At 48.6% G+C, this 22,789-nt stretch overlaps 1 protein-coding gene across 1 annotated transcript in view; it reads right to left on the bottom strand.

Annotated features, from left to right (window-relative positions):
- MYO18B (myosin XVIIIB) overlaps window positions 1–22,789 on the bottom strand; it is a 321,585-nt gene that overhangs the window by 287,534 nt on the left and 11,262 nt on the right. The window contains exons 7-10 of the mRNA XM_006890467.1: window positions 16,883–17,081; window positions 13,494–13,636; window positions 11,239–11,339; window positions 10,099–10,162 (exon numbers count right to left, since the gene is read on the bottom strand). Coding sequence (XP_006890529.1) covers window positions 10,099–10,162; window positions 11,239–11,339; window positions 13,494–13,636; window positions 16,883–17,081 — 507 coding nt within the window. The remainder of the gene's footprint in view (window positions 1–10,098; window positions 10,163–11,238; window positions 11,340–13,493; window positions 13,637–16,882; window positions 17,082–22,789) is intronic.

The following is a 22,789-nucleotide window of genomic DNA, read 5'->3' as shown; positions in this document are numbered from 1 at the left end:
AAAAAGTGTGGAGATACATGACTCCTCCATCCTGGACAGTATGGGCCTGCGTAGTGTTGAAGGGAGAGAGCCTCACCAGTCCAGGTAGCATAGTGAGGTATACATAGGTATCTGGCAGCAGAAGCCAGATAGGCCAGGGACAAATAAAGTCCTTGGGAGCCAGGCAACCCCTGTCCCGGCACTGTGGGGCGAGCTAGTGCAGTGAGCACAGGAACTGGGCTGTAGCACCGTGTACCCACCCAGGGGCTCAAGACTAAGACAGGGAAAAACTGGAGAAGGAAAAAGTGTTTCCCACTTTAGAGTCTGTTGCTATTGTTCACTATCTGCTTTCTGTAAATAATTTCACTTTGCCAGCACCATACATGTGTCCCTGTGTGCACTCTAATATACCACGCCCTTTGCCAGCACCACGTAGAAGTCTCTGCACACGTTGCCAGCACCATGTAAGTGTCTCTGTATGTGTTTTGTCAGCACCATGTAGATGTCCCTGGATGCTCTTTGCCAGCACTGACCAGACGTCTTTGCCTCCATGTCTCTGTGCACACTTGGCCAGCTCCATGTAAGTGTCTGTGCATGTACTTTGCCAGCGCCATGTAAAAGTGTCTGCAAAGCACTTTGCTCGCACCATGTAACTGTGTCTGTGTGGATCACGTGGTTTAGTGTGGATTTTGTCAGAACTGTGTAAGTATATCTGTGTCCAGCTCCTTCACAGATGTAAGCACTCGCAGAATGGTTGACACCAGTGAGTCTCATTCTCTACAGCCTGGTGACGACCTGGAAGTTTGAGGCACAGCCTGTCTGCATGTACACGCATTTGGTAAAACAGAAGGCCATCAGAAACGAAGGAAACCCTCAATGCTGTGGATTGAACCACCAGCCCCACTACTGCGTCTCTTGACGCAACCGTGCCAATGATCATGAGGAAGGGTAGACTGGGGCATCACCACTTTCTTTTAGACGTGCCGTTGGCAGGAATCAGAGCCTAGATATCAACAGCTAAGAGAGCCAAAGAGGACGCCCTGGAAAAGGGGACAACATTATGATGGAAATCTGAAAGACGCATAGGCAACGTAGACAATGTCATGAAGATCCTGACAGGCAACGAGCAGAGAGTGGCAAAGTGACAGGTCTCTGGAGGACCTGGGTTGAATGTGGACCCAGAAGCACATGTCTGGATGGGGGAGAAGAAGCCAACAGGAGCCAGCTGTCAAAGTCTCAAATATGAGGGCTTATGCTGTAAACCCAAGCCAAAAAATCAAACTGAGCCCAGTGAATTGATTTCAGCTCTTGAAGAGCCCCTGTTACAACCAAGAACTATGCTTTATAGGGTCCCTGGAGGAAATTTTAGGAGCCCGAGCAATATAATCCAGACGGAGCTGCATTATGAAGCCAATGCCAGAGCCTCTCTGGTGATTCAAACTCACCAGTGGTTCACAAGACACAACTTCCTCGTGTGAGATTTACAGCCTCCAAAAATGTGCCAGAGTCGATTCTGACTCAATGACAAAGATTTTTAACCTTGACAGTAGCAGATTGCCAGGCCTTTCTTCTGAGGCACTGCCAGGTGGGCTATTGTCATTGATCACAGAATTAGCTACAACTCAGATTTGATCCCTTCAGCAGATTTTCAGAGGCTGTAAATATCATGGGAAGAGACTGCCCATCTTTCTCCCTTGGAGCAGCTGGTGGATGCAAACCGCCTGCTTTTAGGTTGGTTGAGGAACTTCTTACCACTAATCTATCAGGTTAGAAGCTGAGCCCAAACCATTTGTACCAATCAGGGATTTAAACTTAAACATAACCGGTAAATAAGGAAACATTCCCCACCAACCCCACCAACACTTCCAGGCCTGTGGCAGACATCATTAATCGATCAAGCAAGCCTGGAGTACATTCCTCCCAGGACATCACTCCTTTGCAGCTGCCATCCACTGATCTGCCTGAGCAGCTGACGTGGGGCTTGCTTGCCAGCCCTGCTGTAGGCAATAAAAAAAAAATTTAAAAACTGTCAAAGATTTTTAAGCAGGAGAAGAGAGAAAACTCCATGATTAGATATTTATGGATTGCAAGGGTGGTTTTTTTTTTCTTTTCAGATTTATGATCCCAATTATGTGTGATTGAATATTAAAATCAACCCGAAACTCCTGCACGCACCATCTGGCCAAGGAGACACAGCCCAGAAGCCTGCTGGGCAGAGAGGAAGCAGATCAGGCCGGGGAATTTTTGTGTCAATAATCCGCTAGCAGATAATGAGGAAGTGATTTGCACATGGCCTGCTGAGAGACATGACAGATCCACTGGAGGCTGGGAACGCTGTGGGGGGTTGTAAGTGTTGTCAAGTCCAAAGTCCAGAAAGCATCCTTCTTGTTGTTGTTATGTGCCATGGAGTGTACCGTGACTCATGCACAATAGCTCAGAACCCTGCTCTATCCCAAGGCAATCTCACTGTCTCTTGACACACCTACCCCCGTTACCACCACAGGTACTGTGTCTATCCATTTCATCCCAGATCTTCCTCTCCTGTGCTGTCCCTCTACCTTTCCAAGCCAGATGTCCTTCTCCAACGACTGGTCTCTCCTGGCCACATGCCCAAAGTGTGTGAGACGTAGCATTAAAATCCTAGCCTCCAAGGAGAAACTTGGTTTCACCCTCTCCAACACAGACCTGTTTGTTCTCCTGGCAGTCCCTGGTATGTTCAGAACTCTTCTCCAGCACCACAACTCAAAGGCATCAATTCTTCTTCTGTCATTCTTAGTCACTGTGCAGCTCTCTGATGCATAGCAAGTAATTGCTAAGACCATAGCTTGGCTCAGGTGAACCCTAGTCTCTAGACTGGCATCATTGCTTTTCAGCACCTTGGAGAGGTCCTTGGTCCCTACATGGCACTAATCCAAAAGACAGAGGTTTGAAACTACCCACTGGCTGATCTGCTTCTGTTAACAAAGATTAACTTATTTGTTAAAAAGGTCATTCACTCACTCACACCTATCAAGGCAGAAAGACTCATAGCTGACTCTCTGGGGGGTTTTCAGAGGCTGTAAATCAGATGAGAGGAGAATGTCCAGCTTTCTCCCCTGAAGCTGATGACGGATTTGAAATGCCAGAGGTGCCACCTTTGGGTTCATGTAACTCCGTACACTACCAGAGCTCCCGCGGTAAGAAAATACTGCACTGTAAAAATTGTGCACATGATGCAAATTACTGAAAACAAACTAAAACCCCACTCTTTGCCATCAAGTTGAGACTAACAAATAGCTGGCCCTCCGGTGGGCTTCTGAGGCTGTAAAACTTGCACAGGAGGAGAATGCCCAGATTTCTCACTAGGAAATGCTCGTGGGTTTCAACAGGCAAAGTGGCACTGTTTTTAACAAAACTCTTTCCGTGCACCCCCGTCCCCCTTTTGTCACCAAGTTGGAACCGACTCAGAGCTGACCCTCCTCTGGGTTTTCAGAAGTTATAAATGGCATGAAAGAAGACTGTCCATCCTTCTCCCACAGAGGCCTGGTGGATTCCAACTGTGTGCCTTCGGGTTAGCAGCACAACTCCCTACCCACTAGGCCACAGGAATGTCATGGAGGCCAGACAGACAACAGCACGTCTTCCGTGTAGATGAGAAGGTCAGGGAGCAGTGTGCCTATGTGAATGGAAGATGGAGACACAATTTCCACCAGAATCGTGAGATCACTGACACAAAGTGAAGAACAACCCATTGGCACTCAATTGCACGTGTGAAAATTGCTAAGCGGGTGTGTGTTTTTGGCTTGGTGTATTTTCACACACACACACACACATATCAAGGTTAAAAAAAATGAGGACATGGCTTATAAAACCTGAGGTTCTACTATGTCTCCTCCTGGGGTCTCTTCAAGTCTGAACTGATCAGATAATACTCAAAAACAAGCAGGCATGCAGGACAGGCGCTCAGCACAAGCTCCACCAGCCTTGTCAGAAAAAGGATCCACGGGGGACAATGATTGTCCAAAGTGCCCAGTAAAGGAAAGGAAGGTCAGCTATAGGACATTCTGACCATCAGTCTGAGCTGCAGCTCTCTGTCCCCTCCACTCACCCCTTCTTTTTAACTGGAAATCTAACCAATGCTTTTTGGTCAATTGGGATGCTGTCGTCAAAGCAGTCAAAGCCTACGGTGACATTGAGGGATTCGTGGTGAGAGGCTTTCAATTAAAAGCACAAACATGCTCCACTGATATGTCGGGTTTCTGGGCTGCCACAGGACCACGAAATCCCTAGAAACCAGTAGCTCAACCTAGCAACCACAGCTGCTCCACCAGAGCAAACAGGGAGACAGGAGGCATCTTACCACCAAGCTCTTGATTATTGATGAGATTTCAAAGCAGCTGAGAAAGAACATTGAAAGACAGTGGCAATGTCTCTAATACAGTTTCTATGACTCTGAGCATTTTACTTCAAATTTACAGGCTGACTCCACCATTTGACACTTCTCTTGAGTAGGGAAGAGTATGAGAAAAGTTCCATTCATTTACTTCTCTCTCTCTCTCTCTCTCTCTCTCTCTCTCTCTTTCTCTCTGTGTGTGTGTGTGTGTGTGTGTTTCTCTCATCTCTTTTGGGACAGAAGACATGGAGAGAGAACCAGAGATTCTTCCAATCCCAAACAATATCAGGGAAATGTCTACGTTTATTTCAACTTCTCAGAGCCGGATTTTTTTTTTTTTCAAACCCTTTGCACAAGCTTTGTCAAAAGCCACTCCTTGAGTCAAAGTCACAAAGACAGAAATAAGTGAAATTAATAGGATGGGGTCAACTCACAATTGAAGTGTTCATCAACAGGAAAGTAGATCCAGAAGTAGTAGTGGTACACCTATTATACTAAATACTATGGTGGAGTGCTACAAAACAAGGTAAAAGCATTTGTGGAATACTATAAAACAAGGTAAAAGTATTCATGGAGTACTATACATCAAGGTAAAACCATTTGTGGAGTATGATGCAACAAGGTAAAAACATTTATGGAGTACTATAAAACAAGATAAAATGATGATCCTTGGATACTCGCCACATCACCTATGAATCCACAGACCCAATACTGATATGCTGCATGATGCCATTTATGTGATGTTCAAGAATAACTGAAAGTAATACACGAGAAGTCAGGAAGATGGTAATTTAGTGACAGACGCTAGCAATGGCTGCATAAACCTAAATGTTGGCAGTCAACCCACTCAGTCACAAAAGAAAGGATTCATTATTTGTTTCCCTAAATATTATAAGCAAACATACCCTGCTGGATCACGGTTCTATTATCTAATATGCGAAGGTCCTACGAGATAGAACAGATTTGTTTTGGTGGTGGGAGGAGGTGGAGTTTCATGCGCGCTTCTGTTGGGTGCCACTGAATTAACTCACAGTGACCCTATGAATGACAGCCTGAACTCATACCCTCTCCTGCATCATCTCCATCATGCTTAAGGTCATTGTACCCTCCCTAGATCAGGATCTAGAACATTCCAGACTCCTCCAAAGTCACCACCTGTGCCCACTACCAGTTAACCCCATCACTCGACATTCAGTTGGAACTGACTCCTAGCTGACCCTCAAGTGGGGTTTCAGAGACTGTGAATCACACAGGAGGAGACTGCTCATCTTCCTCCCTGTGAGCCACTGGTGGATTCGAACCATCAAAGGGGCAGCCTTTGGGTTACTAGTACAACTCCCTATGAACTATGCCACCCAATTTCTCTCTATGTTGTTGTTGTTGTATACCATCAGGTCAGAACCGACACACAGCTGATCCTCCAACAGGTTTTCAGAAGTAGTAAATTGCATGGAAAGAGAATGCCCATCCTTCAGCGGTGGAGCAGCTGGTGGATTTGAACCACATGCCTTCAGGTTGGCAGCTCAGTTCCTTACCACTAGGCCACCAGAGCTCCCTGTATAATACAGACAAATTAGGGAGCTCGGCTGTTAGTCTGTCAGAGAGAACTTCGCTTCTAGCCTGAAGGCAGCACCTATCTGGCAGGATGATGGTTCTGAGCAGGAGAGAGTTATGTAGCAGCGGGCATGAGGACACTTAAGAGCGGCAGAGAACGTTCTGGTTCTTGTTCTGGGGAGAGGTCCAGGTGTGCTTCAGAAAGACTGAGCCACGCAATGCTTGCACTTGAATCACTTGATTATATGTTCTACATTAATTTAAAATAAAATTTTTAAAAAGCTGGGTTGGACTGTTGCCCAGGGTTTGTCTGATATAATTAAAGTCTCAAGGTCAATCAAAGACTGCAAGCAATTCAGTGAGAGAGAGAGAGAGAGAGAGAGAGAGTACAATGTCCTTTCCACATTGAACAGGGCTGAGGTGGGTGCATCCAGGAGGTGGTGCTGAGAGAGGCCAGTGGGAAGCCCAGGGAGGTGGGGAGGTGGGCAGGGAGACGCCACCTGACTGCACCCTGCTCTCTGTGATTCAGCACACAACTCTTGCCCTCAGCCTCCATTTTTGCCACTGTAAAATGGAAATAGTCTGCCCCCCACCTTCCATAGTTGCTGTGAGAGTTCACTGAGCTGCAGGTAGGGAAGGACCAGGGGCCCGACAGGGAGGGACCTCTTCCTGGAGACACAGCAAGAAGAAATGCAATCAGAGTGCTCCTTACAGGCCAGCAGGGTAAGACCTGATCTGACACACTCGGGTATGTTACCAGGTAGTTCTCAGGAGGGGACTTTGGAAAGGCGGAGGGTCGGAGAAGGAGAGGAGGACTCTCAGAGGGAGGGACTGATGCAGGGGTCGCACAGCAGAGGTTGTGAGGAGAGGACAACATTGTTCAGCTGGTCACTAGACCACCAGGGCACTAGACCACCAGGGCACTGGTCAATGAATTATTGTTGTTATGTGATGTCAAGTTAGAACTGACTCTTAGCTGACCCTCCAGCGGGTTTTCAGAAACAGTGAGTTGCATGGGAGAAGACTGCCCAGCTTTCTCCCCTGGAGAATCCAGTGGATTCGAGCCACGTGTCTTTGGGTTGGAAGCTCAGTTTCCTCACCACTAGGCCATCGGCATTCCCTGGTTAACTTACAGACCTGTTGATTATTTGGCTGAATGATGAATCACGGGGATGAGTTTTGTCGTCGGTTAGGATGGTAACCAGGAGCCATGGTCTCTGTGGCCCCAGCAGTCTGTTAAATCAATCAGCTAGCCTTTTCTATGTCTTTCATCTTGGTTCCACATTTACACACACACACACACACACACACACACACACACACACACACACACACACTATCCAGGCTCTTCTCTTAGGATTCCTTCTCAGGTGTTCAGTGGTGGTAGCCAACACCCTGTATTGGCCATATATCTCTCTATGTATGTCTATCTGCAGAAGAGGAAGGCCCTGGATGAGAAGGATTGATACAGTAATTGGGGGGTAGGTGTGTCGGAGTCAGTGAGACTTGGCAGGATTGAGAGCTGTTGTACATAGGGTCGCTATGAGTCACAGTTGACTTGATGGCACTTAATAACAACAACAACAACATCAACAACAACAACACATATATCTGTATAACTGTTGTTGTCACTGTTGTGTGCTGTCGAGTCAGAAGTGACCCACAGCTGATCCCCTAGTGAGTTTTCAGAGGTAATAAGTCACACAGGAGGAAACTGTCCATCTTTCAGCTGGTGGATTTGAACCACATACCTTTGGTGTGGCAGTGCAAGCAATTATAATCTTGCAAATCTATGTGATTAACTGCCTCTGAAAACCTTCTGGAGGGTCAGCTATGGGCCAATTCATACTATAGGTACATAAAAACAATATGTATTGGCTAAATCAGACAATTTCGTCCATATTTCTCAATCCCTATTCTTGGAGGAGGAGGCATTTCCTGGCCACCGGCTGCCCTGAATGACAGTCTCACCCCAGATCACCAGCCCACGCTGATAACAAAGCCTGAGAGTCTCTACACTTCATTTTTTAGCTCAGAGAAGAGAGAAAAGCGCCGTGGCACCTGCCAGGCAGCAGGGAGGGAACAAAGATGTCTCACCACTGGGTAACTGGCAGCACCATGACGGATGGACAAGAGACTGAGGTTGTTGACAGTTACAGCTTGCTCGGCTCCACAGTCAACACTCCTGGCACCAGCAGTCAGGAACTCAAAAGATGAACTGCACTGGAGAAATCTGCTGTTGTGGGCCTCTCTAGTGTACCTCAGTACATAACAACAACAACAATAATCCTGGTTACGAATCCTTTATCAGCGATGTGATTTGCAAATGTTTCTCCCACTCTGTGGCTTGTCTTTGCATTGTAACAGTTGTTTGTTGTTGTTGTTGTTGTTGTTGTTGTTGTGCATCAGGACCAACCCATAGCTGACACCTCAGTAGATTTTCTGAGGCAGCAAATTGCACTGGAGGAAACTGTCCATCTTTTACCCACGGGGCATCTGGCATATTTGAACCGATATACTCCCGTGCAATTTACTGCCTCAGAAAACCTGCTGAAGGAAGGGTCAGCTATGGGTCAGTTCTGACTCGACGGCACACAATCATCACCAGCCACAAAAATGCAAATATTCTTAATGTGTATTAAACCTAACTCATCAATTTGTTCTTTTACAGTTTTCGGTTAGAATCAATGCATATACAGGGCTATAGAGATTTTTCTCCTGGAATTTGCATGGCTTGACGTTTTCTATCTAGGCCCACAATCCACTTTTAGTTAATCCCTGCATATGGTGTGTAGATTGAGGTTGATTTTTGACATTATTTCATCAAATAATCTCAACATCTTTCATTGCTGAGACGTGTAGGTAAGGATTCATCTTCTTCTGCCTGATGAACTCCTACACATCCTTCAAAACCCAGCTCTAATGTTCCCCCCATTTAGAAGTCTTCTTTGCGTAGGGTTATGTAGCTCTCTCACTCTGCTTGGGCTCTGACAGTATCTTCTGCAGCCTCTGCTTTATTCCTATTTCGCGTGACTTCATTTTTGTCCAGCCCTTGGACAACTTAACAACTGTTAAGTACCCAAAGCTAACCAGAAGCCTGACTCAGTGGCATCAGAGCCCAACAACAGCTCCTGTAGCAGTGACAGTTGCATGAGGACTACTATAATGCCAGTACTTCGTGGGCCAGATCTGGCCAGATGGTGGGAAGTGGGGAGCTAAGGAAACCACCATTCAAATATCAATGAAGGAATGAAAATAAGTAAACGAGGAAATCGTTGGCTTTCTCAAACATGAAGCATCACCCCTCTTTGCCGGCTCCCCTCGCAGCCCACATCCGCTGGGAGCTCTCCCTTCTCCCACACACCCAGCCTCACATCCTGAGCACCAGTCACATTCACTCCAGAAGCCAGTGACGGATTCAGGCCAGAGGCCCGGTGAGTGAGGAACAGATCTGAGCCCTGTCCTGTCCCGCACCGGCCTCATGATCTCTGACACCCTGGAGCCCGTTGCTACAGTCACTGTGTCATTCCATCTCACTGAGGGTCTTCCTCTTCCACTGACCTTCCCGCTTTCCAAGCACGATGCCCCTTTCCGAAAAAGAGCCCCTTCTAACAACACACCCAAAGTATGTGAGTTGGAGTTTCGCCATCCTAGCCTCTAATTAGAGCACTCTGGCTGCACCTTCTCCGGTTTACCAGGAGGCTGTAAAGAAATGGGAGGAGAATGGATGTCTTTCTCCCCTGGAGCCCGTGATGGATGTGAACAGCCAGTGAGACACTGCCTTCCTCTTCGCAGTGGAACTGCCTTTAACGCCGCACACTTTCAAACTGACAACCGTGCTTAGACCATGCTTATAGCCGTCATTTGTGGCAATGTGTTAAGCTAGGCCACCACAGGTTCCCAATGAAAACCATTACTATCTTAACTTGACCAAAGAGAGCACCGAAGTTCTGAGAGCCCAAGTCCTATACTTGAACACAGACAGTCTGACTCCTGAGGAAGCCTTCTCCCCTCCACCTCCTGGCTCCTTCTCCCCTTGCACAAGGGACCTTTCAAAGGCTTCACTGTCTTCACGACATGACCAAGCCCTGCCAACTGCACATCCTAGGGTCAAAGAGGATGAGACACACAGGACACCCCTCCCTCGCCGACCCACCCTGTCCCCATGCACACCTGGCAGGATGCTTCCCTACCTTGGACCACACGCCCATGCCAAAGGAATTGCTGTCTGCCATCTGGTGCAGGTACAGCTCCGTCCTGGAAGCAGAGAGGGGATCAGAGTGAGAGGCCTGTCCACACCTGCAGCCTGGGAGGGCAAACACTCCTCGTGGTACAGGATCTCTTCATGGTCAGGTAGTCCAGCCTCTCAGCACGTCCTGACTTTCAGGTCTGCCTGGGCCAAGTATCCCTCACAGGCTCTCCGCAGGGAGCAGGGTCCAATTTCATGTCATCTACAGGCCAGCTTTGGTCTGCCTCTGCCATCCACTTGAAGGAGACCCCTGCTGGCTGCTAAGTTCTAAGGTTACTTATAACAGCGTCACTCAATGTCACTGTCACCAGCTGCCGCCAAGTCCAACTGCACTCATGCCAGTCACGTATCTTCTGCCAAGGATCTCATGAAATTGCCACAGAGCAAGGATGTCAGTTTAAAGACTAAGGTGTGCCCGATCCAAGCCATGATACTTTCAATTGCTTCATTTGCTTGTGAAAGTTAAGAGCATGAATACGAAGACTGAAGAAGAATTGATGCCTTTAGATTGTGGTGTTAGTGAGAAGCACTGGATGGATTGCCAATAGAACAAAATCATTTGTCTTGGAGAAAGTGCAACTAGGGTGTTCCTTAAAGACACTTTTAAAGTGTTCTTTAAAGTACAGTGAAATTGCATCTCACGCACCTTGGGCATGTTTTTAGGAGGGACCAGTCCTTGGGAAAAAGACAGCATGCTGGGGAAGGCGGAGAGTCAGAGAAAAAGAGGAAGACCCTCAACAAGACGGGTTGACAGAGTGACTATAACATTGGCCTTGAGTGTGGGGACGGTTGGGGGGGATCCCGCAGGACCGGGCAAAGTTTTGCTCTGTTGCTGTTAGAGGTGGTAGATGAAGGCACAAACAACCAAGCATAATCTTTTCCAGAAAGAGATCACCAGGCCTTTTTTCCAAGGCACCTCGGAGTGGACTGGATCCTCCAATCTCCAGGTTAGGGCAGCCTGGTGCACTAACTCCTTTAGTTGGAATCCAGGAGGGCGTTCCTAACTATGGCGCTGTGTGGACACAGGACAGGGAAGCCCTCCGTCTCACTGCCCTCACCTGCCGCTGCCGTTCCCAGCACTCACCTGAGATCCAGGTCCAGCCCAGCCAGCATCTGGGAGAAAACCTCAAAGTTGCCTTCCCCTTCCGGCTGGCGTGCTACACGGCTCTTCTCCAGAAGCACCGTCTGTAAGAGGAGAGGACAGGAGAGGGCCCAGCATTTGGGACAGGAGTTACTTTTAGTACATCTTCTCTGTACCTTGGGACTCAGCGGCCCCATTAAGGTGCCCTAGCGTGACTCAGCCTTTGAGGCAAAATTCCAAGGAAAAAAGCCTTTGCTGGATAGATGTTGGAAAATACACAAAGAGATGGGACCTCTCCTGCACTGTTAGTGGGATTGTAAAACGGTGCAACCACTCTGGAAGGTAGTTTGAGATTTCCTCAAAAAGCTTAACATGGAAACTCCCTATTACCCAGCTATTCCACTGCTAGGAATATACCTGAGAATATTAGAACTGAGACACAAATGGAGACTTGTACACCAGTGTTCACAACAGCATTATTCATCATGACAAGAACATGAAAACAGCCCAAATGTCCAACCACAACCAAATGGATTGAGAAATTGTGGTACATTCACATGATGGAATACTACACAGCACTCGGGAGCAACGATTTAAAAAAAAAATTACTACATAACTTGGGAGAAACTAGAGACCATTATTCTGAGTGAACTAACTCAGTCTCATAAGGATAAATACTGCCAAAGACTATTATCATGGAAATAGAAAGCTAACTAGTAAAACTTGTATGAGGATTCAAGGCGGGGGGAGCAGAGGGGTGAGGATGGGGAGGGGGAAATTATAGGGTCATACAAAGGGGTGGGTGGTACGAGCGGATGAAGGAAATGGGGAAAGTCCAGCAGGGATACGGAAATACAGGGTAATGGTGGGCATAGCTCAATAATGATTTATTTTATAAAACATAATGAATGGGAATAATTGTATGAAAGACAATCTGAAGGTTAGTGTAAAACACAATGCATACAAACTTTGTAAGCAATGACCACACTTGGGAGGGACTGGAGAGCATTATGCTGAGTGAACTAAATCGGTCTTACAAGGACAAATATTGTATAAAGTCATTATTGTAGAATGAGTATGAGGATCCAAGGTAGGGTGGAAGCAGAGGGGTGAGGACGTGTGTAGGGGGGTGAATTAATCATGGGGTTGTACAATTTGATGAGTGGGTCATTGAGGGGAAACTGGAAGAATCTGGTGAGAAAAACAACGTATTCAAATTTTAGAAATAAACTAGTATAATAATTTTTTTCAAAAAAAAACAAACCACAAAAGCAACCTTTGCTGGTATCCTCCATTCCACAACTTCTCAGTCCTTGTTGTTATTGTTACTGTTGTCGTTGTTGTTATGTGCTGAGTTGACTCACAGCAACCCCAGGAACAAGGACTATGAATCTTGCCTTAGCCTCACTTCACCATCTCTGACACATCTGACCCCAGGTTTGTTAAAAAAAAGGGGGGGGGTGTCTCAGATCCTAGTTTCATTCATACAACGTCTGTTTCGAAAAACAACTGAAAAAGTATTTTTTGTTATGTGCTGCTGAGGTGAAACCAACTCCTTGCTGAACCTCCGGCAGGTGTTCAGGGGCTGCCTAATGGTAAGGAGCTGTGTTGTCAACCCAAAGGTACGCAGTTCGGATCCCCCAGCTGCTCTGTTAGAGAAAGACGGGCAATCTCCTCCCATGTTGCTTACTGTCTCTGAAAAACTGCCGAAGGGTCAGGATGCGTTGGTTCCGACTTGACAGCACATAACAACCACCAGCACCTTCAGATACACTCTTTTTCAAGAGCCCTTTAGCACTGTGGCCCACAAGGCAATAAGGTTTCAGAGCCAGGCGAGAAAGGAGACTTAAGTTGGCACTGAGGAGCTTTCCTTGAGTCTGGGAATTATAACCACTTCCGTACAAACAAGACTTCTAATAACCTAATCCTATTTTCTGTTCAAACAGAATGTTTGCGGGGGACAAAGGGGAGGGAGAGAGCGATTCTGGAGATGGAAACGAGCAGGCCTGAGCGCTTGTCACACCCGGATGGCCACGCGAGGCTGGCACAGGCCTGTTTAATCTCAGCCTGCGCTTTTAAGACCCAGCTAATGAGCAGCTGAATTATCTATTTGCTCATGAATATTTCATCCCTCCCCTTGCTCTTCCAAGGCGCAGGCGGGAAGGAATGCTGCTGCCAGGCACAGAGCGGGTCACTGGCAATTGGACTGGCCAAGCACTGCTGGCCTGGGCTCTGTCGCTTGCAGGACTGGGCCTCACCTGGAGCTGAGCAGCCGTGACGCGGCCTGTGGCGTTGAAGTCCAATGACATCACCATGGAGAAGCGGGTGGCACTGGAGCTGTGGCCCGTAGACACACAGCCAAAAGCCCGGAGCACGGTGAAGGCGGCTCGGATCTTCTCCACTGTAGGGGCCAAGCAGGGCTATCATTCATTATCTGGGGACCCCCTGCCTCCCCCAGTGGCCTTGCCCTCAGCCAGGCCCCGTGCCTTCACAACACAGTTCTTCATCATGCAAATGTCACTGAGTTGTGACCAGGACATCAGGGGAAGCCAGAACAGAAGCACCCTGTCCAGGTTATATTCAGGGTGTTGGACTGTCCTGGGATCTCCTAGGCATAGAAGGGGGCTGGGGGCAGTAGTCTCAGACCAGCCCTCGAGGAGCTCTCAATCTAGCAGGAGGCTGAAAGTCCCTGAGTTCTCCCCACAACTCTTTCCTGAGCACCTCCTGTGTGCCAGACACTGTACTAGGCAGCTGGATACAGCTCATCCTGATCTCCACCTGCACACAGTCTCTCACAAGCAGAACTGTATTCTGGGAAGGCAGAGCTGGAGCCCCTCCCACTCTCGGGACAGGCCAGGTATACAGTTGGTGCTCAGCGAAGCACTGGGCTGAGGATAGAGGCAGCGCAGTCCAGTGGTGCGGTATCTGCCTCTTTTTTTTTTAATTATGAAATTTTATTCATTTTAATGAACATTTACAGAGATTTTGGGTTGTCATTCATTCATTGTTGCACTAGATATCTGCCTCTTGAGGCTGCCTTTTGCTTGTGAACTGATTTGAGACCAAGGCGTTCATCTTCTTTTGTCTAACCAGTTACTCTCTGTAGCAAGTAGCTTCCGGTTGTGACGTATGAGGAAACCTCCATCCGGTTTCCTGTCTTTCTCTCAGAGTGGCTGGTAGATTCAAACCACTGACTTTTCCATTAGTAGCTTTTATATGTTACAGGGCTCCTTGGCTCTGTTGTGCACCATCAAGTTGGAACTGACTCGTAGCTGACTCTCTAGCCAGTTTTCAGAGGCAGTTTATTTCATTACACAGCAGGACACTGCCCATCCTTCTCCCACAGAGCAGCTGGTGGATTCGAACTGCATGCCTTTGGAACTGCAGCGTGGCTTCTTACCACTAGGCCATGACTAGGCCACCAGAACGCCCTTGGGCCTGGAAGACCCCAAATCTAACATTTAGATAGTAATGTCTACCTCTCTCATGGTTGTTCTGCAGAAAGCAAGATTTAATAATGCAAACTATTTAGAAAATGTGCCATATATGTTTTCATTATTACTCTTATTCTTAGTAGATAAACAACAGAGATCTTGTGATGCAATTCTCAGCAAGGTGGCAGTTGCCCCCAGAAGGAAAAACTTGATGCTCTTGGGAGAATTTTTTTTAAAAAATTCTTTTTTATGTATCAAGCACAAATAGCCCAATTTCACATCAGCAGAGAAGCGGTATATTTGTAATGTTAGATTTTCATGATGGGTGGAGAGAAGATTAGAAAATAAAATAAAGACTGTTCAAAGATTCCTTCTTCTCATTGTTGGGTCCCACTGAGCTGGAATCGACCCACAGCTGACCCTCTGGTGGGTTTTCAGAGGCAGTAAATTACATCAGAGGAGAATACCCATCTTTCTCCTGCAGAGCAGCTGGTGGATTCGAACTGCGTGGCTTTGGATTAACAGCACAGCTCCTTAGCACTAAGCCACCAGAGCTTAGGGGACTGATTATAAAATCATAATTGATCACACCCCACCTTCCCTCACTGTAGTGTTTTGGGCTCTGGAAAGTCGGCCTGGGCTCCAGTTTCAGCCTCAACATTTATTAGCTTCGGGCGAGCTAGTTATCTCTCTGGCCTTCAATGTCCTCCTCTGTAAACTTAAATAATAACACTCCTTATAGGACTGGTTGCCATCTGGTTGGCCCTGACTCATGGCAACCCCATGTGTGTCACAGGAGAACTGTGCTCTGAAGGCTTCCAACACCTGTGGTCTCTGGGAAGTGGAATGCCAGGCCTTTCTTCTGAGGCACTTTTGGGTGGATTAAAAACTGCCACACTTTCTGTTTGCAACCAAGTTGCTTAACCAAGGGTACCACCCAGGGATATTGTTGTTATGTGCCCTCAAGTCGACTCCACTTCACAGCGACCCTGTGCACAATAGCTCTGAAGCCTGCTCTTTCCTGAGCCAATCTCACTGCCTCCAACACACCTTCCCACATGGCCCCGGTTACTTTGTCAATCCATCTCATCCAGGTTCTTCCTCTCCTGCACTGTCCCTCCACCCTTCCAAGCATGACGTCCTTCTCCAAGGACTGGTCCCTCCTGGCCACATACTCCCAAAGTATTTGAGAAGGAGCTTCAAAATCCTTGCCTCCAAGGAGCAGCTTGGTTTCACGCTCTCCAAACAGACCGATTTGTTTTCTTGGCAGTCCAGGCTATGTTCCACACTCAACCCCAGCACCACAACTCAAAGGCACTGATTCTTCTTCTGTCATCTTTGGTCACTGTCCAGCTCTCTGATGCATAGCAAGTAACTGTGAAGACCATGGCTTGTACCGTCCAGGGATAGTTCTAAGTCCCTGGAATGGGAGCTCTGGGATAGCCTAGCAGGTATGGAGTTGTGCTGCCAACCAAAACTCAGGTGGTTCTAATACACCTATGAGAGAAAGATGGACGATCTCTTCTCATGTGATTTCCTGCCTCTGAAAACCCACTGGAGGCTAAGCTATGAGTCAGTTCCAATTCAACGGCACTTAACAACAACAGACCGAGAAGAAGCTCAGACACTTAAGATTCACATCGTGTTCACGTTGTCACTATGACTAGTTAACACTTTAAAGTTTAGTTCCGCTCGGACGTGACCCCCTGGCTCCATTACATTACTCTCTGCTCCGTTATCTCCTCCTCTTCTCCCACCAGTTACCAGGTGTTTATGGGGAAAGGACGTGAGGCCTGCACGTAAGCACAGGTGGGCCACCCTCTGGCAGGAGCCCCCTCCTTGTGCCTTGGCATCCTGGCCCCTCTGTACAGTTCACCAGGTGGTGCACCGCACAAGGGCTTCAGCTCCAACCAGTCTCATGATACCATCATCGATTTGCATATTTATTAGCTCAGTCTCTAATTTCCCAGCGGATGGCAGTCAAGGGTCTGTTTCAAATAATGTCAGTCTATGACGACTGTTCAGACGAAGGGGCGGGCGTCTTTATTATGGGTTTACACAAGGGTGCCTGGTCGACCAGAGGCCCTGTTCAGGAAGGCACAGGGTCTGCACACACCTGTGTTGGGCAAACACTGGCTGAGTGGACATAAAGAGGGACAGCTGAGCCTCCTCTCCCAAGTCCCCCTCTCAGTCCTCCGTGGAGACCCCCATACCTGAGACAGTGCCGTCCACACTGCCGGCCAGCCCCATCAGGTGCTCCAGGACGCGCTCACAACAGGTGGTCTTCCCCGCCCCACTGCGGCCCAAGGCCACGATGCTCTGGTCTTTCCGCTGGGTCAGCAGCGCCCAGTAGGCCCGCTGGGCCAGGGAGCCGAGGTGGGCGGGCAGGTTGTCCCAGCGGCCCCTGGGTACCTGCAAAAGACCCCAGGCTTCAGCCCAGTGCCCCATCCGTGGTCTCAGGTCCAGAACCACGTCCCTCTCACCCTCACTCCACCCGCCATCATCAAGAGAAGTGTCCCCGGTATTTTATTAGCCAAAGCCCAGCCCAGGAGTCCAGCTTTGCCATGGACTCTAAGTTCTTGGGGAACCTGCTACCCATCCTTGGGTCTTGATTGTCTCTTTGAGAATTAAGAGTCTTGGAACAGAGCTATATGGGCCCATGAGACTCAATACACTCACTACTCAGAGCGGATAGCACTGCCTGGAATGAAGACTCTGGACCAAATGCTAGGATTGATTAATGATGCCTGTCACTGAAACAGAGACCTGGGCACTGGAGGGGGTGGGGACACGCGTGCCATGCATTTGCTGTAACAGACCTGCATGATCTCTGATGCCCTTCACCCTTATCTATTCTCCCATCCATTCCTTCTTCACTCCATAACCTTCCCTGACTATCTACTACATGTGGGAGCTCTGGTGGCCCAGTGATAAGGAGTTGTGCTGCCAACCTAGAAGCACCGGGTTCAAATCCACCAGCTGCTCTGCAGAAGAAGGATGGCCAATCATCTGTGCTATATATAAAGCCTCTGAAAACCCACGGGAGGGTCAGCTACACGTACGTTCTAACTCAATAGTACCTAACAACAACAACAAAAACATCTACTATATAGCAAATGCTGTCTTAGACATTGGGAGGCATAGAATGAAAGAAAACAGATCAAGTCAATCCTTGTCAGTCACCAAATACCACCAAACACCTAGTCGCTGTATTAAAAACTCAAACTCATTGCTATCAAGTTGGAACTGACTCATCGTTCGTTATCATCTGGGGAGAGTTCAGAGGTTATAAATCACAAGCGAGAAGACTGCTCATCTTTCTTCTGAGGAGTTGCTGGGGGATTCGAACCACCAGAGACGTGGCCTTTGAGTCAGTTGTGCAGTTCCCTACTCATCAGGCCATCAGAGCTCCCTTCTATGTAGACTCACATGTGTGCGTATATAAGAAATATTCATAGCTAGACATCTTTAGCAGTTAATGCTGAGAGCTGTTAAGGAAGTAGAGCGGTGAAAACCTCTCTCATAGATTGCTGGTGGGAATGAGAAATGATACGATCACTCCGGGACACGGTCTCGCAGTTTTTTATAAAGTCAGATCTATGTTCATTATTCTCTAGCCCTAGGTATTTATCTCAGGGAAAGGAAAATTTGTGTTCGCAAAAGGGAAATAATAACTTGGCATGCACGATGGTTAGTGGTGAGGAGAGCTGTCAACCCAAAGGCACGTGGTTCAAATCCAGCAGGTGCTCCGTGGGAGAAGGATGGACAAACTCCTTTGGGATTTACTGCCTCTGAAAACCTGTCGGAGGGTCCGCTATGAGGTCAGTCCCAACTAGTCAGTGCATAACAACAACAACATGTCAGGGAGTTCTGGTGGCATAATCTCTAGATGAATTGTGCTATTAATCCACTGATCATATCTCTCTGGTGATATTCCAAGGGAGAAACAGGGACCATCTCTTCCCGTGTGATTTACAGCCTCGGAAACTGATCAGAGGATCACCTATGAATTGGTTCCAACTCAAGCTCAAGGTGTCGGAGGTTTTTTTAGATCATGCTGGGTTGCTGTTGTTGTTAAGTGCTCTCAAGTCATAGACGACTCATAACAACCCTGTGAACGACAGCCCTGAGCATTATTCATAGAGTTTCAGGAGGCAAGCCATTTCAGAAGCGGATGCCACTCCTACTTCCAAGCTTGTTTTAATCAGGGAGTTCCACTAAACACTGTCCACCATGGGTGACCATTAAGGCATTTGACACAGTGCTCAGCTTCACAGCCACCATGAGTTACCGCTGTACAGCAAATGGACTGACCAGGGCTATACCACCAAGAAGAATGTTTGACCGAAAAAAAAAAAAAAATTGAACCAGGCCTGAGGACCTCAGATTAAAATCACTGACAACAAACAACAACATGCTGGGTTAGAGGAGCTTTATTCAAATTCACCAAAAGCTAGGAGGGAGCTCTGGTGGCCAAGTGGCAAGAAGCTGCATCCAGAAGGTATGCAGTTTGAATCCACTAGATTGGCTAGGTCCTGATTGTGGTGTAGGTTACGCGACTGCGAGCGTGTATCAAAAATTCAGAAGCCGCGCGCTACAAAGGGTGAGTTTTACCCTCCACAAATTACCCCTCTACAAACCTGAGTTTATAAAAAAACTAACAAAATAAATGAAAATCCCTGTCTGTGGAGTCTGCCTCCTCATGAGAAGAGACATGAAAAAGAAAACCAATCATTAAATTGGAGCAAATGGTAGTCCTTTTAAAGCCGGGAGCCTGGGTGCAATCACAAAAGAAGTGGGTGTGCGAAGCAATCAGAAAAGAAGAGGTGTGGGGGCTGGGACACCCCAACTTTGAGAAGTCAGGGAGACACCAGGCAGAGAGGAGTGCTGGAAAACCTGGAGAGTGGAATCCTGGAGCCATGGTAGGAAACCTCTCTGGAAGGAGGGAGTGAGGGGCCATTCAGAGGCAGCTGAGAATATGAGGGAGATGGTGTCACGTACCATCAAGTCAGAACTCACCCCTAGCTGACCCTCCAGTGGGTTTTTCAGAGACAGTAGATTGCACAGGGGGTGGGGGAGATTGCCCATTTGTCTCCTGAGGAGCAGCTGGTGGATTCAAACTATGTACCTTTGGGTTGGCAGCGCAATTCCTTACCACCGAGCCACCAGAACTCCCCAGTGAGGTGAGAATTGACCAGTAGGAGTGACAGCATGGAGGGTTTAGTGACCTTGATCAGGAACTGCTCAGGTGACCTTCAGAGAGGAAGGAGGAGCGTCAGGGCACACAGTAAAGGTGGAGAACACGGGACTGGGAGGCGGGGGAAGGCCAGTTCACCCCCTTCTCCAGAGCCCACAGAACCAGGGGCACAAGCCCCACTGTGTACCCCCTCTACTCGCCCTGCCTTCCAGCTGAGGGTCCTCCCTGTCCACTGAGGGGCTTTCCTGTCCCAGAAGACCCCAGGAACTGAAAGGAGCCCCCATCCTAATGCAAAGTATAGAGCTTCAGCTGGGCCTCTAAGTTGGAGGAGGGACGGGCCATGCACTGCCCCAGGGCATCCCAGCAATGTGGCCCCAGGCCCCAGATTTGAAGCCATCTCTCATCTGGGGGGGAAAAAAGTGACCATCAGGGGACAGGCCACCTTGTCCATGATCCCTTAGAGCAATCCAGAGGAAAATAGGAAGTATTCAGAAGCCCAGGCCCTCTGGGCACCTCTAACTTTGTGTGTACAGGGATATGTCCAGAGCAAGTGTCCCCACAAACCATAGGCAGCTCATACACACGCAGGGGTGCTCACCAAAGCCCCCGGCACAGACCTGGGCACACCTAGGCACTCGCAGTCCCCCGTCCCACTCAGACCATCTTCTAGGTGACCCCAGCCTCACAAACAGGTCTGTACTCCCACCTGGTGGCCATCTGGGGAAACTGCCGGAGCTCAAGCAAAAGACAGCGTGGTTGGGGCTTGGCGTGTGGGAGTTTTGATGGTTTTTGGGAAGCGTGAGGGGACCCTGGCGTGGCCAGCACCCATCCCAAGGCGTGAAGGGGTTCTGCATCCAGTGGACACGCGTGCCCCACTGGGCACGCGCACACAGCTCCAGTTCTGAAACCTGTTTCCATTCCTGCTCCTCCTGCTTCTGGGGGCTCAGAACCTGAGCAGAACAGTTCACAGCAGGTAGATGAGAGTAAATATACCCTACGGTCTCCCACCCCAGACCTCCTGAGACCACAAGGCTTTGGATGGACACAGGTTCACTGTTTCCTTGGACTGTGAAATGACAAAGACTGGCCTGGCTTTGCCCAGAGTACAGGATGAGGTTTTTCATACCCAAGTGACAGATGATAAAACTGAGGCCAGAGAGGCACACAGCACAGCAGCCGGTGTTCTAGAAGGGTCTGGGGCCTCCCTCAGTCGATTCTTCAGATGTTTCACCTCCAGCAGGTCTCCCTGACTCCACCTTCAGCCTCCCCTCCACCCAGAATCATGTTACCCCAGAAACCACAGCATGGCATGGCTCTCTTAGAAACTTCCAGAAGCCAGAGTGGGTATCAGCATTCACCATCCTGCTCCTCTGACGCCTTTCTCCTGTCTTCTCCTTGCACGTCTGCCCCAGCCCTCCTTCCTGAGCCCATGGACCTGGCCCTGACCTCCCTGAGGACCTTTGCTCAGTCTGTTTCCTCAGCTCAGGAAGTTCTGCCCCAAGATGAACCTCAGTTCACTCTCTGACCCAAGTCTCAGGTTACATGCCAACTTCTCCCTGAGCTTCCTTGATCCACTTTCTCCTCCCCAGACCCAATGCTTACAACCCTGAAAGCAGCCTCTCTGCATAAAATGGTTAACGGTTAATGTCTGTTACGTACACTGTTGGTGGCAGCCTGCTTTGTCCACCTGAATGGAAGTGTAATGACCCTGTGGTCCTTGGCCAGTCTTGTTGTCTGTCCTAACTCCCTGCCTGTCCTTTGCCAGTCGTGCCGTCAGTATTTGGTGAAAGAACAGAGGAGAGATGGGACCCGGTTATTTGAATGACTGGAGGAGGAATGGCGAGCTAAAATCAGCAGTGGTGACAGGGTTCGTCCACCAGGTGGCGCAGAGACAGAGAGGATCCCTTCTCTTGATTGTCCATCTAGAGGGGGAAATGAACATTTTCACACTTGTGGAGGGAAAAGCTAAGAGCAAGCAGCCACCGTGGCTTTTTTCCAGATCTATGTGGGTGATGTGGGGCCCCTGGGACCCCAGCACGGCTCGCTGGCCTGTGTCCACTCCCTGCTCTCCTGCAAGTCACCATGAGTTAGTGGACAGTCTCCTCTGTAAACAGGGCACACAGCAAGCTGTCCTTGTCACTTTGAGGGGGGAATGTGAGAATCAGTCGGTGTGTGGGGATGTGATGGATCATGTCAATCAGCCCTGACTCCTGACGACGCCGTGTGTTACAGGACAGAACTGATCCACGGGGTTTTCTCAGTTACATGAGTGAGAGTTGACTTGATGGTAAAATTCAGGGAGGGCAACCCAGAGAGAGGCGTGCTCACTCAAAGGTGGTGCCTCTCCCTCTCTGGAGGTTCGAATCCTCCAGCTGCTCCTCAGGAGAAAGATGGGCAATCTCCCTCATGGGACTGACAGCCTCCGGAAAGCCAATGGCAAGTCAGCCACGAGTCAGTCCCCACGCGACTGCCGTGAGTCCCGCTCTTTTATCTCAGTGGTTAAAGTGTTAGCTAAAGCAAAGGTCAGCCGTTGGGACCCACCAGCTGCTCCACTGACAAAAGATGGAATAGTCTGCCTCTGCTACAAATTGACAGCTTTGGAAATCTGGTCAACAAACCAACCCATCGAAAACAGTCAAACCTAACTGCCGTGGGGTCAGAAGCGACTCAGCGCCGACCCTCAAGCAGGTTTCAGTGATTTTAAATTGCACAAAAGGCCACTGCTCCTCTCTCTCTTTCTCTCTCTCTCTCTCTCTCTCTCCCCCTTAGAGCTGCTAGTAGATTTAAATTGCAAGAGAGAAGAAGTCTTTGGATTATGAGTGTTAAGTCTGGGCAAAGAGGGCCAAAGAGAAGAATGCAGAATTCAGAGCTCAAATGCTGATGGCCTTATCTGCTGCTGATAAGAAGGGCAAATGGCCTTGCT

Source organism: Elephantulus edwardii, unplaced genomic scaffold (assembly GCF_000299155.1).
Source record: "Elephantulus edwardii isolate Elephantulus edwardi_28Jun2011 unplaced genomic scaffold, EleEdw1.0 scaffold00089, whole genome shotgun sequence".
In the NCBI taxonomy this organism is placed as follows: Eukaryota; Metazoa; Chordata; class Mammalia; order Macroscelidea; family Macroscelididae; genus Elephantulus; species Elephantulus edwardii.
The sequence above is the reverse complement of the archived record's forward strand: the minus strand, read 5'-3'. Positions and strand labels throughout refer to the sequence as shown.